Raw genomic sequence first — 21,003 nt, forward strand, 5'->3', positions numbered from 1 at the left:
GCCTATTCAAACAGATGTATCAAGAGAACCCCGCATTGTGCTGTGAAATACAGTGCACGTACTGTACAACTGGTATTGTGGGGAAGGACATTGCACCCAAGTCCAGAAACGTGCTGCTAAATGTCCACTTTTATTGCCCATTGAAAGATGCATGTTTGTGTTCAAATACCATTGCTGCATGGGCTAACTTTATAAGCTACCTACGTGGAAAAACTAACAATTTTATGTCAAAAACCTGTTTCTCCTAACTGTGCATGTTAGAAGGTCTGTTAGTAACCTTTGTAGTAAGCACTAAATAGAATTGTTCAAGTGGATTAGGTTACTACAGAACCGCTCAAGATCAGGTGTAGGCAAGCTTTTATCTTACAGATAGAACACCAACAAGCTTTGAATTTTTTAAACACTTCAATCTCAGATCTTCTTGGCTTTTCCCTTAGTGGAACAATTAGTGACTTGTGAGCCCTGCGCAGTCCAAATTCTTTTTGCATGCTGTAGTGCTTTTGTTTGGCCTTTTAAGATGTTCGTGTTATGAAATGCTGCTTTAGTGGTGCCTGCATGACTATACTGCAGATTACTGGGATGTATTTCTTCTCCTAATTGTTAGGGCTTTTAAGATTTTACAAGCTTGAATAGAAAAAACACTTAAATGAGGCTATAAGTTTAGAAGAAGACATGAATATCCTCAAATCGTAATGTATGGCTGACAAGGAGCAAAGATACCAGTACATAGAGAGGGTGACCGAAAACAATGCCTGATTATGCACCTCTTGATGTTTCAATAACAAGTGCAGATGATTCAGTGCCAAACAATAACAACTGAGGGGAAAGCAGGCGACTCTTGGCGATTAAAGGAAAGACTCGTAATCGTAATTTGAAGTTAAGCGAACCAAAAATACTTTCCGTGTGATTACAAAGCCTTTAAGCAAGCCTCCCACTGAGCGCGGTATGTGAACTGTATCGGAAACCTGGAGATGGTTACGGTGAAGATACGGACTGCTGTTTGTCTTTAAGCTTCAAGGAAAGCATGCATCAGGGAAAAAAAACTCTCCCAGAGAGCTTATCTTGGGCCGGCGATGACTTTTCCAAAGTGTATCCGAATTGGATAGTGACAGGGAGTCTGTTGCCGAGTATGTGTATGTTTGTGTGTGTGCGCAAGAGAGAAGGCTTTAGAAAGACAGCTCAGGTCTCTGGGGGGAGTTCAGAACAAGGTTAGCCAAACAGTGGATAAATTAGGTAAGGATGTTCAACAGACAGCTCACCCTGTGGTGAACTCTTCACCCAGTGAAACATGCTGCTTTGTGGGCCCAAACACAGGTGGAAAAGGGGTGTTGGTTTGGTGTGTGTGTGGGGGCATGATACAGTTTCCAGTCTGGGTTTCCCACTGTTTGAGTGAACATATGGCAGGGACACACATTCCCATGAACCTTATTGCTAACCAAAACTGGGGTGGAGTGGGGGATGAGGGGGCGCTTACCTTTTCAAACCCCCAGTGCATTTTTGATGATATTCTGGAAATCAGAATCAAATCAAAAGACGATGATTTCAGGGGAAAGTGCTTTCTTTACGAGGAAGAGATGATAATTGCATTGTGGCTGACTTGGAAGATGTGAGGCTGTCCACAAGGAGATAACTAAGGAGGGCCTTAGTTAGTGAGAATGCATGACAGTAATCCAGCTGCTGCTCTCCTTTTTTCCACTGCACTTTCCTGAAATGAGTCTCTGGGATCTGCTCAGGCTTCCTGATGCTCTAGAAGCTGAGGAATTTTATTGTGAGTCGCCTCTGGGACTTCTTGAAAACCAATCTCTTTGCTGATGGTACAGCGGTCTACAATAGTGCTGACCACCTGGAGGGCATTGAGGGAGACGATCCTGTTAATGTTGTACAAAACAAAATGGCAACCCTTGGTTGTCAACCACCGGGCACATTACAGTTAAGAGTCCTGTTATAACAAGAACATAGAAATACCTTCTAATAGCTACTACTGTTAACAGGCCATTGCCCAGCACTACATTTGTTCCACTTGTACGAATGGGAATTTGACCATTTCTGTTGTGAACAATACCAATTAAAAAAAATAAAAAAACTGTTAAATAAGCACTTCGGTGGCAGATCTGCCATTTGATCACGAGTCAATGTTCGCTCAACGTCATCAGACACAGCGAGAGACTGCCTCCGCTTACACATCTGATAAGCATTCAAACGTTTAATATTCATCACTTATGAACTCATGAAATGGATATAATTAAAAGTACATTCAGATTTTTGTAAAGATATAGTCTAGACAAGGCAACCTTTAATATTTTATGTTCATTGAAAAATTAGAATTGCAGCACAGAAAGTTCATTATTCTGCTCTAAGTATCTGCATGCAGCTTTACTGATTGCATTTATGTCTTATCAGAACAAGTGGGTTTACACACAGTACCCCCTCTGTGAGTGAATTTTATCTTTTGGGTATAGTGATAATGTCCGTAACAGATAAACAGAAACTCTCATATTTATGAACACTAAAAGATATAAGTGTTAAGAATAAAAATACCTGAAATAATTGTTACTTTGTATTTTGAGATCTAAGTTTTTGAACTAGGGGCAGCACAGTGGCACAGTGGTTAGCATTCAACTACTGGACACAGAACTACTGGGCGTTTTCTGTGTGGAATTAGTTCTCCCTATTTATGCGAATTTCCTCCAAGTGCTCCTGTTTCTTCCCACAGTCCCAAGACATGATGGTAGGTTAATTGGATTCTGGGAAAATTGGCCCTGGTGTGAGTGTTTGTGTGTCCGTGAATGTGTGTGCCCCGTGACAGACTGGCGTCCTGTCTAGGCTGTGCCCTGCCTTGTGCCCATTGCTTGCTGGGATAGGCTCTGGCTCGCTGTGACCGTGAATTGGGGGAAGTGGGTAGAAAATAGATGAATGCAAAGATGGAATCTTTACATAAGGTATATCCCAGGTGTTCAATCCTGGCCTGGTGTGCTACAGGTTTCTACAGGTTTTCATTCCAACCCAGTTCTTAATGAACTAAGCCAGCTGGTTAGTGATTTAAATGGTCCACTTTATTCTTCAGGTACTCCTAGTTTAAAAAGGCACTGAAACCCTACAAACACACAAGCTCTCTGGGATCAAGACTGGACAATCCTGCTTGCAGCCTTGCAGTGTCATCACAGAGAGATTCAACCTTCAAACATTAAATAAATGTCTCAAAGGGTGGGTATATGAAGGGGTTAATTCCCTCATCTTAATACTCGCAATGCAGCACAGGAGCTGTTGCAACAAATCAAAATGTCAAGAATCATTTGGCGATTGTATTTTGAACATGTATACAACATTTTTTTTTGTGTCCCATAACTTGCACCTCCATTGAGAAGTACAGGATTAGAGAACTTAATATGAATGATTTAAGGGTATAACTGCTATAAAGGTCAACCAATTAATGGAACAAATGAAGGTTAATTCTGTGCTGAAAGGTAAAGAGTAAAATACACAATAAGGCATTGGCGCAGTTCAATGCTGGCCTTTCTATCTGCAAAAATCGCTCTGTACGGAGAAAATTATAAGGGTATTGAATTGCGCATATCCCCAGTTCTTTACATTTTCTTAGCTCCTGGATCTACAACAGAGGCTTACAGTATCTGTGCTCAATTATCTGGCACACAGATTGTGAGCTCTATGCTGGAGTTAATTTGCTTAGTTTTAAGTCTCAGTTACTGAGAAATGAAATCCCAACTGGACAGGGTTTTCTGGCTCTCATATTCTCCAGTCCTGGGATTCCTTTGACACTAAATTTCCTGGCTGTCAGATCCAGAAAGTTTAGCCCTGCTCTGAACACCAAACTCTCCAATACCCAGCAATCCACTTATTTCAATCTCAGAATGGAAATGATGTCATCTGTGGAAAAGTGCCTGCAGCTGATGAGAAGATGGAAGTAATTTAACAAACGCCTCCAACAGTAGGCATGCTGGCTCCCACACTTTTGCTTTAGACTATGTATTTCTAAGAGAAATAAAATCATAAATTCTTCTGGTCTTCTTTTTTTCAAAACTGAGAAATGTTATGTTATGATAGCATACTAAATTCACAGATGGCAATATGCACTAATCCTAGTGAATTTTTAAAACAAACCACTTTTCAACAAATCTAAACAGAAAAATGTGACTTTATAAAATTATCCAGTGGCAGTCTTGACCATGTATTATGTTTAGTTGCTTAAATATAACTTGCAGCCATTGCCAAACAACTAGACTAACAACATCTCTTAATCTCTGGTCTCGGCATTAAGCTTCTGCCAGATTTGTGGTCTTTTTAACTTCCTCCTGAAGCTTCCTTATCTTAATCTGGTTACCAATGTGGTTAAACCAGTTTTGTTTTTGCCTCATAATATTGTGCAGTCTGCTGCCCTAAGATCCTCCAAGGCTCATCGGGGAGGTGTGTTCTTTCCTGTGTCTCTACATCAACTAAATAGAAGAACCTCCTTTTCTTACCACATCTGTTTGAATTATCTGTCCTAACGGCCAGTCAACAAAGGGCACGGGGCTCATTCATCACTGGGCAGCACGTGTGGTTCAGTCCTGGGAGACAAACGGGCCCTGAGCTGCCCCCCAGTTAGGGGTCGACCCCTTTTGGCCTCATTAAACTGTCAATCAAAAAGAGAAATTAGGCAGGGGAGGAGTGGAAGACATTCATGCCCTCCACGTCTGAAAAGAGAGTACAGCTGGTCAACACAAGCCAGAATTTGTCAGCTACAGTTACTTTCACTGAATTCCCAAGGAATTAAATTTAGTAACCAACTACTAGTCTTGAGCTAACGCAATGGATGATGAATCAAATTATTTTCTTGTCTTATAACTGTCAGTGTTGCATTCAGTCAACAGTAGACTGGAAAACAGCACGCATGAACATACATGCAACACACCTGTAAAGGAAAGGCCTGAGAGAAATCCATTCTGAGAAACGTACAAAAATCATCTATGTTTTAAAATATTATTATTAAAAAAAAACTTAGCTCTATTGTTTCCAGATATGATGTAATGGGAGGTTTAACCATGACCACATGGCAAAGTACTAAATTTTGCAAAAAATACTGTAACTCATTAATAAAATGTATCAGCTTATCTAATTAAGACCAAGAACACTGATTAAAAACAACTAAAAAGAACTGCTTGCTACAAGGAACAGAATAAGGGCTGAATAGAAAGCAGTGCTTTTGCAGAGAAACAAATTTTGACATTTTTATAATGCAGTGCCACTTGAACCAAAAATTGGCTGTCGCTGACACTGGCATCATTGTTTCTTTGACTGCTGCAAAGCCCACAGAGCTCTGCCCTGCGTTTCCTGCCTTTGTGGACCATGCAATTAGGACTGCTTTTGAACCCACGCTGACATGCAATTAGATTGAACACAAAGTGGGCAATTCGAAATTAATTGTCTGTTGGCACGGTTCAAGATTACCAAAAATAACCCTGGTAAATGAATTACGCAGAAGATCTTTGTGAAGACACACACAGTCCATGCTGAAGTGGAACTTCCCCAGGAAGACTGCTGATGATTCACTGCAGGATAAAGTGTGCTGGAACACTGTCATTTGGTACACATTAATGGGACCATATACAATAATACTGTAGTACACAACAGAGAGCTACACTGGCTCCCTTCTGGCTAAACTGTATAGAGCTTCTCGCAGATCACTGTCACGTCTCCTAGAAATGTATTTTGTGCCATCCTTTTCATGTGTACCAGAGTTCACAGTTCCAATCTGCACACTTTCAGTATATGGTAGTTTCAACAGGCTAACTAATCTGTGGGAGAATAAAGATTTAAAAGTGGTTAATCGTATATGTATCAGGCATACACAGAGTGACAAGTCACAAACCTGCAGTTTTAAATACTTCATTTTATTATTAAGTTTTATAGTCTGTACATTTGATAAGAGTAGAAAACGTATTTATTTAAATCAGTGGTTTGAGCTATACAAGGCGGATGGTTCAGTAGTGACAAACATCAAAGTAAAACTTCTGTTCAAATAAAGCCTACATACAGTAGTACAGTGTATGTTCCTAGGAAACTGCAGTTCAGCTTTGCACCAGAATCGATCACTATCTTTTTTCTTTTAGGTGAGTACATGGGTAGCCTACTTGACAATGTTTCTTTAAATGTTTACTTTGTAGAACAGCCAAGAAATTGAGTGAACTTTAAATATTCTAAGATAGACCTCCTTATTTGATCATCAGAAGGAAAAATCAACTTTTAAAGTGATTGTGACTGCAATAGCTCATGTTGCATACCAATTCCGCAAGATCTGACTTCTAAGCTTTTTAAAACAAAATTGAACTAGGAATAGACATCACTCGCACTTGTGACTGGATCCTTGTGTAATTTTTGCTATAATACACGATCTGGATGATACTCTTCAACTGCTTTTTGTTCTGGTTTCTAAGGGGTTTGCAAGGAAAGACTTTCCATAAAGACTGTGGTTTCTTTCAAAACCTCCACTACTATTGCTGAGCAAGTTATTTGGGGATGTAATTCAGTACCAGTAATTCAGATCTTAACCCAGTAATGAAGGGTTCATCCATTTTGTCTGGTGTGGCCCTGTACTTTGCCCTGTGCCTCATCTCTCTGTCTGTCAGAAACTATATACTATAGCAGGTCTATGGAATAAGCAGCTGCAGAAGAAGCATCGATATTAAGCAGATTGCAGAAATTTAGAAAAATGATATAAGAGAAAGGATGGAAGAACTCCTTGTGTCAGATGCTTTGCTTATGTTAGAATGCACTCTATCAAGGCGCTGACGCAAACATGTGACAGAAATACACCAATCTTCAAAACAGATAATTGAAACTTGTTCATTTCTTTTACTATGCTCTATTGGAAGACCAGATCACAGTAAAACCTGCACCTAAAAGAATAGTTTTGCAATTGCATGCAGTAATGAATGGCCTCTTCATAATTCAAAGCCTCAATGCACATTGCTTCTCTTTTACTGCCAAGTAATTCTACCTATAGCAGGAAGGATGAAAATGCAGGCGTTGTGCACTGTGAGCCAACCAGTGAAATTAGTGTATGTGTTTGCTTTAATATTTACAAAGGAGTTTTTAGTATGTAGGCTGCAAGAATCGTGACACTGAATTACTGTGTGAAACAGCCTCTTTAGTAGGAGGCTGGTATGGGGACAGGAAAGCCAACACACACAGAATGAACACGAAAACAAGCTGCAGCAGAAAACAGCAGGAGAAAAGTGGGGGGAAAAAACTTCTACACAATGGATTTCACATCATCATTAATTTGGGGGGGGGGACATCAGTCAACAGATCAGGACTTGGATGATTTTAAACAAGTCGAATTGTCTGTGATCTCTAGCATGTTATTTATTGCTAAATTGTTTCCGCGTTTGTTGCGTAATTCCACTAGCCCCCAGCTAACCCAATGCTTTTTTTCCCCCCTTCCAGCAAACTGTAAGCTGAATTCAACCTAAGCGGTTAATGGGCAAGATGTAACGTTTTTTATTTGTTGTGGTCCTACGAAAGAGTCTGAGCTAATGGTTTCAGGGCTGCATATTAGGTTTTTCAAAACATCTGTAATTCCTGTTACTACTGAAGTGGATGCCAGATGTTGCCTCCGTTTCATCCTTTTAATTATAATCAATTCAAACCCAATCATTACCAAGGCCATGGTCATTTGCCACATTAAACAAAACAACAATGAAAACAACGACTGAAACATGGAACTTTACATTTTCTTGATGTGGTCTTTTTGCACCCAAAGCCAAAGACCTGTAAGACGTCCAGCTAAAGCAGTACAACTGACAGAGGTGTCAGTCTTTTGCCGTTCCTGCAGTAATCACAGCACACTGAAAAACGCTGGTGTAGATTACTGAAACACAAAGGTATTTCCACCACGTTTCTTTTTTTACAAAGAAAAATAAATTATGTTTGCTTAACACCACTGACTGCTCTTGTGAGCATAATTAGGAAAACACTGAATTGTCATTGTTTTGTTTTTTTCTTAAGGGAACAGTACCTGGTATGTACATTTCTAAGAGATACCGTGATGACTAGAGCTGTAACATCATACTGCTTTGTATTTGTGGGCTGTAGATTGGGATTCAATATTGTTGGATTAAACTAAATACAGTGTAGTGTTTCAATACTGTATACAAGAGAAATTACTTTGGTCTTCTTCAATGTCCAGGAAATTGAAGTATCAGACAAGAGATGACCTCATACCATTTTCTAAGCTGTCAGTATAGTTTCTTTTGTTTTTTGAGTCAACACGACAATACATAATTCAAGAGACTTTGACTAGAACAGCTAAAAGAAAAATGAGTGAGACTGTGCCACAGAAAATGTCACCAGGAAAACTCTAAATTCAAGTCTAAAAAAGAATGCAAGTTATATCCTGGCAACAAAAAACAGATCTTGGTTCAGGCTAATCACTGAATCGCTTTTATCGTGGCAGTTACTACAGCTTTAGTAAACGGTACAGAAGTGACTTCATTCATGTTCTACAATGTCTAAGGAACAAGGTGCATGACTATGTAAACATATGATTCTTGAAAACCTTTTTGGAAAGACAGACTCTGCTAGAACAGCAGAGCACTCTGCAACAGAACAAAAATTGCCTCGCATGTTTTCTTTATTAAAAAAAAAACTAAAAAAAAAAGGCAAAAAATGAAATCTGTGGAACCCAGTCAAGAACTTGCAAGTTCCAGCTGCAAATGAGCTTCCAGCAGACAGCACAGGGCAGATACCTAGTCCCTGGGGTGTGATCTCATCCCACCATACCCCTGCTGCATGACCACAAACATTTTTTCATTGATCTACGTCTTGTTCAATTTTGGCCTGATTCTTCATTTCTAAAAAAAAAACCCTATCCTAGCACTAGGAAGTGTGGCATCACTTAGCACAGGCTCTCCCACATACATCAGTACAATATCAGTGCAATTATTTTTTTTCCCCCAATAAGAAGTTGATTTTGACATCTCCAATCATCTCACTTTGACTGTACACCAAAAAAAAAACTTCAAAAGGCAGCTTTATACAGCATTCCTGAATTCCAGTACTTCATACATATTTCCATCACTTTTTCACAGATATTTACAAAGCTGATAGTGTTATAATATCTTTATCCTATAAACAATGTTTAGTAAAATAAAATATCTATGATCTCTTTCCCAATCTCCCTTTCTGCTGCAAAACACAGAATACAATAAAATAATATTCTTTGCATAATCTTTGATTTCAACTTCTTCAGCTGTGCTTCTCAGATTTTGCATTCAGTCTGTGCAAGAGAGCTAAACAGAGTTTGAAAAAACAATGACACTTGGGATGAAAAATGGTGCCATTATCCCCTCCCCGGCCATTGTTCTGGAGGTCCTGTGTTTTGTCTGGGTTCTCTCTCATGATTGGATGCCTTCAGGATGGCCTTACCACTGATTGGTTACTTCCAGTCATGTCCCAAACAAACCTGCCTGCCCGCTGATTGGTCTTTTAAGAATCCAGCTCTAGGTATTCTTCATTTTCATTGGGTGGCAGCATTAGCTGCTGCTCGTAGTAGAGGCTCTTGGCGTAATTAATTTCTTGAGAGATTTTAATTGCTAGGCTTTCACTCTTCACATGAACCTGTGAGAGAAAGAAGGATTTATCTTAAACAGCTCAGGGAAGAAATTTATAATACGGATTGCAAGGTAACATTTAATAAATTTCAATTGTTAAACAGATTTAAAAGTAAATAAGAAGGAGGGAAAAGCTGTACTGTGTTTATTAAGTGACAAATGTGTGACGTCTGTAAAGACAAATTTCACAATCAGTTCTCTGGCAAATTTTGCATTGCTGTTAATTGCCTTAATATCAGACTCTACACAGAGTTCATCTACATTTACGTAAGGATGCATGTTTCTTTCTACACATTTCAAACCCAGCTCTCCTGCACAAATATCAGTTGCTAAAGAGCCAAATTCAAGCTAAAAATAGTCACTGCAAATATAGCACACTGACATAAGCCTTTAAAACTCACCATTGGCTTTTGGTGTGAGGGTCCAGGGATAGCCACACCACTGCTGGTATTCTCTGCTTTCTTGGTGAGCTGTATGTAAACCTTCCCATGATCCTTTGAGACCAGGCAGTGATAGAGGTCATCGTACTTGACTTCCAGGAAGATGGCCTCACGTTCCACATAGTCTCCTGGCTTCAGGAAGTACACCATTTTGGAGGAAATGAGGACGCAGTACGTATCAATGGGCTCCACGGCTATGAAGCTAGATAGACGAAAGAGGGGTTAAAGCCTCTAAAGGTTCCGAATGGTTACAAATAAAGCACATAATAGCATTCAGAGTCTGTTAAACCTTACAAAAGGAATGTGTTCTCTAACCATTTGCATGCACAATATAAATTTTAGTTCCTAGTAAATTTAATAGGATAGCTATGTTAATATACAAGATATGGTCAAGGCATAAAGGGATTCAGTCAAGTCAGGAAATAATTATGAAATAAAATGAGGCTTCTAATATGGAATTTATGGCTGCATCCCATTAAACGAGCCATTTGCATCAGCCTTTTTCATTTTTTGTTGTGTAGACTACTATATCCATTGAATTCTTATTCTCTGTCACTTCTTATTGGGGTGATAGGTAATTTACCATCTTGACTACTTTGTTAAAAACAGCTTCTAACTGGGTTTCCTGAAGCAGGCTTCCTGAAAGTGCACCATTCACTCTGCAGAGCCAGTAATTCACTGTAGCAATAACACGGCAAATAGTGGATGTTGAACTGACAGCAGAGGACAGCAAGATCAAAAGCAAAATATATTACATAGGAAAGAAAATACGAAAATGCAGGTGTAAGATGTTATAATAAGGTCAAACTTCTGTGATTAATTCTAAATAAACGATTTCCTGTCCACTTTTCTCCAGAACCGCCACCGCATTCCATCACAGTGGAGACATGCCTTTGGTTTTGGATCATTGGTTTGGCTCTTTTATGAACACAAACCATAAGGAGTCACAAGAAAAGGCTTGCATTAATATGTGGATTTGAAAGCGTCTCTTAGAATATTTAGTTCCGAATATAATATGTGTAAGCTGCAATGTGACAAAGGCAATCAGGTGTTTCTTGCTGCATATATGAGAGGCTTCCAGACCCGCACTGGGAATGGCTCTCTGTGAGCCTATGACGAGTGAATCAATGACACTTCCTCTCTGTCTCTCTTCCTGCTAATCAGCGATGTCCAGATGGTCGCACGCTAATGGTCGAGCGCAGTAAGCAGCGTCAGAAGGCGCAACGAGGACACGGGCGCCGCCTCGCAGGCCGAAGCGAGCAGCCCGCGCAGCCCTCCGACACCGTGCGGCTGAGGGCAGGCACGCGTGCCCGGGAACACGCGGCCGCCACGCCACGTGCACCGCCACACACACGGCAGCAGGCTGCACGCACAGAAGCTAAAGAGTAATTGCCTGTTTAACACCTAAAGGGTGAAAGGTCAGCGGGGAAGCAGGGGGCTTGCCTATCTGGATTAATTAGCTTGCGAGGTGACAAATGAGCTTTCTCAGGCTCGGCACTGAGGATGTCTGGGAGTGTGCAGGGCAAGCCAAACAATGCGCTAATGACTGATGACTCCCATCAGCCTCTCTTCTCTCTGATTTCCCCCCCTGAAGAAATCTCGTCTTGAGACATTCGGGATTTTGCTATACAGGTAGATTTCCTAAAGTTACTTCTTTCATGTAAACAATAAAAGAGCCTAGAATGTTTAATCCTAGATGTTTTTAAACAGGGTACATGTTCTTCCTAATATAAAACGGAACAGATTTATCTGAATACCTAACTGGCAGATTTTATACAAGACTTGTCTGAAACAATTTAAAAAATTGTCCACAATATCTTTTTAGATGTAACGTGTCTATTTAAAAAAAATTTGGTTAGGAAGACCAGAAAGTAGGCATCACTGCACTTAATTTCTTATTGCTTTATAAAGAATTCTGCAGCAGATTCAGAAATAGAAATGTAATGTTACATTTTAACATGTTATGCAGGCAAAGCAATTTGATTTAAGCATCTTTTTGAATATAGCAGCTTAGGAACATACCATGGCTGAATTTGGATAATGTAGACAAGCATTAAGCAGAATTAGAATATGAAACTCAAGCAATAAATTATAAGAGAATGAATGTCTGAACGTCCGTCCCTTGGGCACCCTTCACTGTGCTAACACAAGCTGACCTTTGACGTTGGAAATTTACAATGACAAAATGATCACTGTTCCCCAGAAGTAAATGCAATAGTAATTATTGTGCTGACTGAAACAGGGCAGAACTCAATCTCACCTGTGCCACTATTTTGAAATGTTGATGAAGAATATGCAAAGCAAAAAAAACCTTAATACAATTCTGCTCTCTCTGTATTTTTTATTGTGCATGAAGACAAGCAAGTAATAAAACAGCTGTGTTAAACTTTCATTATCATCTTTAATGGAGACCACCCTGTTACAAAGTTTTGTGCTTTTCGCTTAAAATACGGCCTTCTTCGCATTTTCTCGCTTGTCAGCTTTCCAGACACTGACAAATGTAATTGCCGATGCCAGGAAAATTGTATGACCCTTTGAAAAATAATTGAAAAAAAGATACCAACTACAGAGGCTTTGCTTCCTTTCCTAGAGTGGAAAAAGAGTGGATACTCACAATTCAGAGTGGATGTTGTCGGTGAGACGAAAGAGCTGCTCCTGTCCATCGGCCTGCGTGGCAGAGAAACGAGGCAGGAGTCCCCGAGCGCCCTTACAGCATCGCGGCTTTCTCACACGCTGCACGCTGAGTCTGCAGGCACACACAACACAAGCCTCCACACTTGAGCTAAAGATCTTTCCAGGCCTTATCAATCATCAGATTTCAAAATTCACATCTAAAACATATATATATATATTCGTATTCGCTTTCATGTGTGCTTTCAGTGGGAGGAACAATCAGTTATGGCTTGAAATGGGGTCCTCCTTAAGCCAGAGGTTTGTGAAGACCTGCCCCAAGTAAAGTCGTCCCCTTTCCCAGTCAGAAAACAGAGAAAATGTGGTCGTCCATAGGTTGTCCGTGAGCTTGGAAGAGCTTTTTAGACATTTCGTCTAATTACTATTCTTATTACATCATGCAACTGGGAATCGGAAATTGTTTCAAGGTCTTGGTTCACAATGACTACTCTTGTACTTGCGTGGAGAGAATTATTCACCAAGACTTCTCCAGTACACCCACCTCTCAGAGCACCCTATCCAGGAAGCACACATCAACTCTCACAGTATGCTCCACACTCCCCTCTGTGCTTTAACAACAGGGTTCAACAATGCACTGCAACTTGGATGAGTCTAAGTCACTGCTACCCAGCAACTTGAGAAAACGCACAGGACCTGTAGCCTTTATAAATGGTATAAGGCAAACACACATTTTCATTATTGTGGAGACAGAAAGCAAAAATACAAATTTTTACTCTAAAACCACAGAAGGAAACATTTACCAGCAGTTACTCAATATATTTAATTTGCTGAGATGCAAAGAACCGACACAACAAAACTGCCTTATTGTTTTCTCTGGCCTGTCCTGTCCCGTCCTCATCTTCCAAACGTTTTCTTCCTGTTTGCCCGTTTCAGGCAATGAATCCCCCCCTGCTGCCTTCGTTTGGCTGGCAAAGCTTACAGGAGATGTTTTCAAAACAGCTTTTCACCATGCTTGTGTAAAAAGGGAAAAGCAGTGAATTTCATTTAAACTTTGTCCACATTGCCTCGTTCCCTTTTTCAAAAACCTTCCAAAAATGCTGCATGTCACTAAATCAAGGCTTTCATTCCACAAGTCAGTAATAATGTTCCTGGCACAGAACACAATAGGAAACAGTACATTATTGTATTTATTTGGAAACACAAAACACAAAAATGTTACATAAAAAACTGGCTTGTAACAATACTTTCTATACATTTTATATTAGATGTAAAATCAGGGAATTACCCTTCAAAGGTCAATTACAGTGGCTAACACAGATCTGTTAACTGGTTAGACCTAAAGTGTTTAATAGTGATTAGAGTTTAATGATTTTCTGTTTCATTCATTTCCAATATAATAGCCAGATGTATACAGTACATACATTCATAAACTGTAATATACAGTCCCTCCTCTAAGTATCTATTATTTTAAGTATCTAAAAGTATCTATTTTAAAAGTCATTTTGGGCCAAATGTCTGTTTTTTCAAGTGATATTTTCACCTTTTGAAACTCTTCTCTGAAATCTGATGATCAAAAACATAAGCACAATGGGCGCAAAACTTTGGAACTCACAAAAGTTGAAAGCAACTCAAGCACAAGTCATTTTTTTTTAAATGTGTTTGTAAAAAATGACTATGGTTTTCAAAACCAAATCAAGTGATGAAAACCAATCACTTCCACCAAAAACATTTCATTGGGCCTCCTGTTAATACATCTTTCAATGCTACAAAGTATCACAACCTGCCAGAGCATGAGGAAGCTCACTGAAGTTATATAAAATTAATTCACAAAGACTTTTGGTTCTGAGATGCACTGGTTTAAATTTCAATGGAATAAAGGAATAAAGGCAAAATGAATGTAACACATTTTCACATTGTAACTATACCTTGGGCATCCTGATTCATGATATGTGTCTAAATCTGGTAAAGGCATTTTGAAAATAAGAGGGAAATGAATTACATATTTGGCAGTAGTCTGCTTTTAAGCAATGGCATCATTTTTTTCACATATTACCTCCATGCACCATCAACATTAGTTTGATTTGTCTTTTGTAGACAATTTTTAACCCCCAAAAAGTGCACAATGTTTTCCTTCTGAAACATTTCATTTTGTTCTGCCATTTCTTGCAGGCTGTGCAGGGAAAACGATCCCACACATCTTGGCAGAGATTAGGGGCTGTTTTTATTTCAATGCGGCTATGCAGTTCCAAGGCCTCAAACACATAAGAGAAATTAAAGGGGATTAATTGTGTAATACTGCCTGGAGCTTGACACTGGCCATAAAAGCAGCCCATGTGTTACTTCACATTCTCACTGCTTAGCGAGACAGCTGAAAGGGAAAAAGAGTAATAATATACTTAAAAAAATCTACTTCACTTTCTTGCAGGATGGGGGATTGCCACACTGTAGTGATGCAGATTTTTCCAGGCTAGAAGGTTTATCACTTTATATGTATATTACTGCTTATTACTTCAATTAGAGAAGAGATCCTAGCATGTATTGATGGTAAGTTATAGAACTGTACCAAAGTCGTTGTGACCTGCGTTATTGAAAAGGTTCACGGTTCAGTGATATTCTACAGTATGCCACTTTCCAAGTCAGATCAGAAAAAAATAAATTACTCTATAAAACAATGATGAGATTGCAGTATCATTGGTTGCTTTTGTGGTCAAAAGGCATAGGGTCAGCCTTGGTTTTGATGCCTGTTGAAGCTTCCTTAAGAAAAGTAGTGCAGAACTACATCCATTCTAGCATGAAAACACACAACCAAAACAGTCAGCGAAAGGCATACTAAGGAGCACAATCCAAAAATTGGATTATGTCAGATGACATTAACCCATGTTTAACTACACCTTTCCCTTTTGATAAGTTATATATTAATTAAACCTTTTTTACATCTGTAAGGCCTGTTTAACGTTCTACAGTATATCCTGAATTTAATAAAGCCCTTTATCATCTCAGGAATATCATATACCTGGCAGACAAAACATTCTGGAGGTATTGTGCTCGCACTTCTAAGAAGTGCTGCAAGGAGAATTCATTGTCTTTTGATCTAGAAATCCTGACTCATACTGATATCGTCCATGGAAATACAGTATGACATCACCCGCTACAGCACAATCCATTTGGAAACTGGATGTGTCAATCATGAAAGAGATAAATACAGAAAATACTCCAATTACCAATCAAAAAGCCAATTTAAAAAGTAACACCACTACTAGTTTGAAAACAACACTCTGCAAATGAACGAAACTATATAAAACATCTCCCCCTATGTTTTTCCAAAGGACCAGGAGGTTTCTCCAATGAAAGTCTCACTTCCTAATGGAGTATTTTGGGAACCACCATAAACTGCAGTGGTGTGGAGCAGATCCCAGGGATCTGAGCTATGGACTGGAAAAATGTGAGTTCCAATTCTAGGTGGGACATTGCTCCTTGTACCTTTGAGAAAGCTACTTCACTCTATTAATGCACTACTATATAAGTCGGCATCCTCCACGTCATAAGTGAAAATGAGCGTTTTTTCACAACTGTTTTAAAAACAGAACTTAAACAAATAACCTCATTTTATTTAAGAGATTCCACCACTAGGAAACATTCTGAGTCATACCCATACTGGTTAAAGAAAGGAACTGTCTGACAACGTGTTAAATCTACAGACGTCACAAAATCTCCCTAATCTCTCACTTGCTTAGGACCATACAGGGTGAAAAGGTCAAACTGTCTTCTATCAGTTTGATAGATCACGCAGGTATATTGTACTGCCAAGAGAATTGAGCCCAGGTTTCCAAAAAGAGCTCAACTCTCATTTCTCCTGCCGATGACCTTATTGCTGGCTGCCACGGCTGGGCTGAGCTGCGGTACAGAACACTGGAATTCCTACATCTGGCTTGAATCTTTTGCTGCGGTCATTTGATTATAGCTGATGGTTTCCAGTTGATTCACAAAGACGGTACTGTACTGAGGTTTGCTTTCCTTCTGGCCTGTTTTTGCAACCGGGGGCCAGGCACCAACAGCTGTTGCTGTCCATCCAGCTCCAGGCAGACGGTGCCCCGAGCTCGTAGCCGGACTAGCCTAGGATGGGCGAGTGATGAAAGAGGAGAATGCAAAGCCAATGGCGTCAGGAAGCAAGAGGCTTGAAAACATGTAGCATTTTGTGAAGCAACTTATTTGATCAAACTAAACAAGATCTGTTTCCTCAGATGAAAGGGACGTTATTGTAGATGTTAAGTGTAAAATCCACCCCATTTATCTACATTACTTTACCCCTATGTTCCATGCACTACATTTAACCAGCTTAGAAATATTTTTTTTTATTAGCAGTGCCAAAATTCAATGTATTCTACACATGAAGCTCCAACACATGTCAATACATGAACAATAATTCAGCTTTCTCAGCAGGTCTGACACAAATGGGTGACTATTATTTCCAGTGTACGTACTTGATTGATGAGCCAATGATGTGAAGCTACCATCCGGGAGACGACGACGACAACTGGACTCTAAGTCAGAATCACCCCCTAAATGGTTGTTTTTTAAAGCCAACAAACACAGATCTTTCATCTATGCTTTTAGGGATTCAAGTTTGATCTGAAAGACTTTTACTTTTTTTCACTTTTTCATCAACTCCCCCCCCCCCCCCCAGCCTATCCACCACCCCACGCTTCAACTCTCACACTATGCTCCACACTCCGCTCTGTGCTTTAACAATAGAGTTCAACTCCAGGTCAGCCTCTAGGGTTGGCGTTAGGCCAACCAGCCGTCAATGGGACCAAAGAAAGAGCCTTTCCCTCTCGTTCCCTTCCCAGAGAGCTTCAGTACACACTGGGGGGGCATTAGCTCAGCTCTTTTCTTGGCTTAGCAGCCCTTTCATTCAGGCCCTGTGAGCCAGTAAACCGTGGTTCGCACACATCCATCCTTACCCATACCTCAATGAGAGCTTCCTGAAACACTGCAGAAACTCGCCCCATTTTTCATTCCTGATCTCCCAGCGGAAACGATCTGAACGACTCAGACAAGAGCTGGATGGCTAAAACACAAGGTTCTTCTTTGAATGAACAGTCACAAAAACGTCCCCTTCCTTCTAAACTGGGCTGTTCTTATCTCCATAAGAAAGAGTTAAAGTCAGGGTTTGTTTTGTGAGAAAGTGGGGGAATTGCTGCTGAATAAGCATTAAGAGAAAATACCCAATGGCCATCATACGGTCTGACCCCAAGCTTCTCTCTCCCTGTCTGCGTGCCTGTGTGTCACACGGAGAGCAAGCTGGGGCATGCAAAAAGACAAATTCCTAATTCAAGAAATAATATATGCCTAATAAAGTTATCTTATCTTATCTAATACGATTAACTCAAAAAAAAACACAGGAAAGAGTTAACAGGACACAGAAATCTCTCCAAGCTCTATTCGCAAAACTAGCAAAGGGTGCAAAAACTAGAGGGATGTCACTGTCAAGACTGCTTTGTTTCTCATACATGAAACTGCTGTGAGTTGAAGTATTTGTATTAATGACGGAAAGCACTGAATCTAATATTGTTTTGCTGCACAGGACAGAAATATCGACCAGAAGAAAGGTCACAAAACAGTCCATATTTTTATTTGGATTTCATTAATTGCATCATCATTTTAAGTGAGTTAGTAATACAGCCCAGATAGTCTGTGTGGTCAGACATCTCTTTTCAATGTACAATAATTGCTTAATTGCTGAGAGCAAAGTAAGTTTAATTTTTGGTATTGTTCCTGAAAAAGTCAGAAACAAAACTCCCCCTTTCACATTCACCCTTAGGATTGGTCTTGATGGAAACTAAAACAAGCTTTTCCTTCATATTAATAAGAACAATTCCCAAAATATGATGACTTCATATCCAGTAAGATGTTATAGAATAAAATATTCCAACCAAAGGTTATGAAGCCTAAAATGTTTCTAAACATTTTTTTTTCCTCCAGGCATCATTTACTAATCTTGTCTACAGTACAACATATAATCTATTTTAATAACTGTTAAGATTTAAGTTTTCTAACTCTTTTCTATAGTGTGCTCTACGTTTTTTTTTCCGGTATCACCAGATATATAAGTTGTGTGGAAAAGCATGGTTAATTAAGGAGACTTGCAAGGAACATTAGAGCTTATGTTTTAAGCGAAGGACCAAAGCAAAAAATACTGACATCAATTTATTGCTGCGAGACCATACCTGCATGGGACCACCCTGGATTTCCTATTTCCTTCATGAAAAACAAATGAAGGGGTCCAGAGTACTTTCATATAGTCTAATGCATGAGACACATCAGCAGCCTTCTGTGTTGTGGTTGTTATTCTGCAATGTTTTGGTACAGCTATATACAGTATTTCATTATCTAAACACTATGTAATGTGCAATCCCTTTGGATTAATTTTTAAAGAGACTCTTGGAATTGCCTTCACTAACTTCAATGGCTGTAACAAACATGACACACGGTGTACCAGAAGAAAGCGAGCTCTTTACTGAAGAAGAGCAGCTATGCAATGCAATCTAAAGTGACAGAAAAAAATGCTGAAATCAGATCAAAATCTTGCACCCGTCCCCCCCTCTCCAAATTATACCCCCCTGCTTGTTTTGGGATTGTAACCGAGATGGCCCTGGATCTGTGCCTGGAGTATGCTCTAAGGAGCGTATGCATGTGAGACTAGAGAGGGGTGGGGTGGGGAAGGGGGGGAGAGTTCACTGGGAGGCCAGGAGAGCACAACGAGTGCGGACAATCCCACAATCCCTTCAGCACAGATACACAGCTCACAGTTGCCGTCTGCTTTTCATTTACTTGTTTGTTTCCTGTTTGCGATCTAAGCATGCAAATTTGCATTACATTTTTTTTGTTGTGATCTGAATCCCTATGTAGTACTGTAGTGAGCGCTGCCGGGAGAATTCGGCTATCAGATGAAAGCAGAAGGCACTGCAGTCCATCTGAGTGGTTATACAATCAAGTGTGTTATTTCTGAGACAAAACGAAATATTGCCTGTATTCTACAAACAAAATCTCTCATGGGTTATTTAAAGTCAACTGGAACACGACTGATGATATGAACAGTTGGGGTGTGCTGGTGTCCGCTACGACAATGTGAAACTATTGTAATCCCTAACCACAGCTCCAATATGAGAAGAGAGACATTCTCCTGAATGTTTTTGCTCATTATTTATCACATTAATTTCTGAGAAATCATAACATCACTTATATTTATTCATACCTGTTATAAACTAAAAAACAAACTGATAAAACTCTATAGCTTTTAAACAGTTATCTGTCGTAAGTATCAGAATGGGTGTAAATATATTTCCATCCCTCTTACTCCTACTGTATGGTTTGCCTACTTTTGCACAGTAGTACAATCGCAGAGCAGAAACCTCAATGCCACTCTTGCCTTGAAGAGATATTGTTGTGCAGAGCTGCGTGTTGGCAATAGCAGGGCTGCAAACAGCAGTGCTGCATTTATTGCTTTAATACGAAGCCCTTGCTTTGTACATGTGGGTGTTTGTTTTTGTGCCACACTGCCTTGGTAAGGCAGGCTGTGCCCGCTGAGGGCAGCACATCACGTAAATTTCCTGTGTGAACTCTGGCTGAACCCACGGGCACACTGCTTCAGGCACGCTCCGACAACCTCCCTCTGATCACCGAGCTCACGGGAACACAGTTCACCCGGAGGTCTCATCCTTTCACACACCTCTCCCTCCCTCCACTGCGCTATCAGCCTGTGTGACTTGGGAGGACAGGAAAGTAATTCATTCTTTCTGCTGGCCCAGAAAACTGCACACCACCTCACTCCGGGTCCTGCCCTGCAATTTTCATTTTTGAAAAGCGACCCCATTGAAGTAGCAAGTAAGGACTCCTGGCTTCTTTACAGATACACTTTACATACCAGACACCTTTTGCAAATACAACCTGTAGTTCAAGCTGATAATAAAAGTTCACCAAGCTCAATGTTCTTTAATGAAGGTCAAAAAGAAGCTTGGAAAGGAAGCAGTGCATATAACATAGATCTCTGTTGTGCTGCAGTGTTTTAAGGTATCACTAGAGTTTTGGCTGTGGAGCACACACCTTTCAGAATGGATCAAACCTGTAGCTTGGCAGGCTATGCATGCTGACACAGCTACCTACTCGAACTTCTTCAATACTCACTGATGTTTTATCAGAACCAACTACAATAATAAAATGCATCTATTTTGATTGAGCTCATTCATGAAGCATTCTCATTCATGTCATACAACAGGGTCCAAGTTGGATTGGTTTAGACAATCTACTATAGGTAGATTGTCCTA

The 21,003-nt window shown here is 39.9% G+C and overlaps 1 protein-coding gene across 2 annotated transcripts in view; it reads right to left on the minus strand.

The window, feature by feature from the left end:
* Positions 1-5,869: 5,869 nt before the first annotated feature.
* The window catches only part of vps13d (vacuolar protein sorting 13 homolog D), an 85,529-nt gene continuing 70,395 nt past the window's right edge, over positions 5,870-21,003 (minus strand). For both annotated transcript variants that reach the window (XM_088617496.1, XM_088617495.1), the window contains 3 exons: positions 12,663-12,794; positions 10,010-10,250; positions 5,870-9,615 (listed from right to left, as the gene is read on the minus strand). In XM_088617496.1, coding sequence (XP_088473622.1) covers positions 9,484-9,615; positions 10,010-10,250; positions 12,663-12,794 — 505 coding nt within the window. In that variant the 3' untranslated portion in view covers positions 5,870-9,483. The remainder of the gene's footprint in view (positions 9,616-10,009; positions 10,251-12,662; positions 12,795-21,003) is intronic.

Source organism: Lepisosteus platostomus, chromosome 23 (assembly GCF_059453375.1).
Source record: "Lepisosteus platostomus isolate fLepPlt1 chromosome 23, fLepPlt1.hap1, whole genome shotgun sequence".
Classification (NCBI taxonomy): Eukaryota; Metazoa; Chordata; class Actinopteri; order Semionotiformes; family Lepisosteidae; genus Lepisosteus; species Lepisosteus platostomus.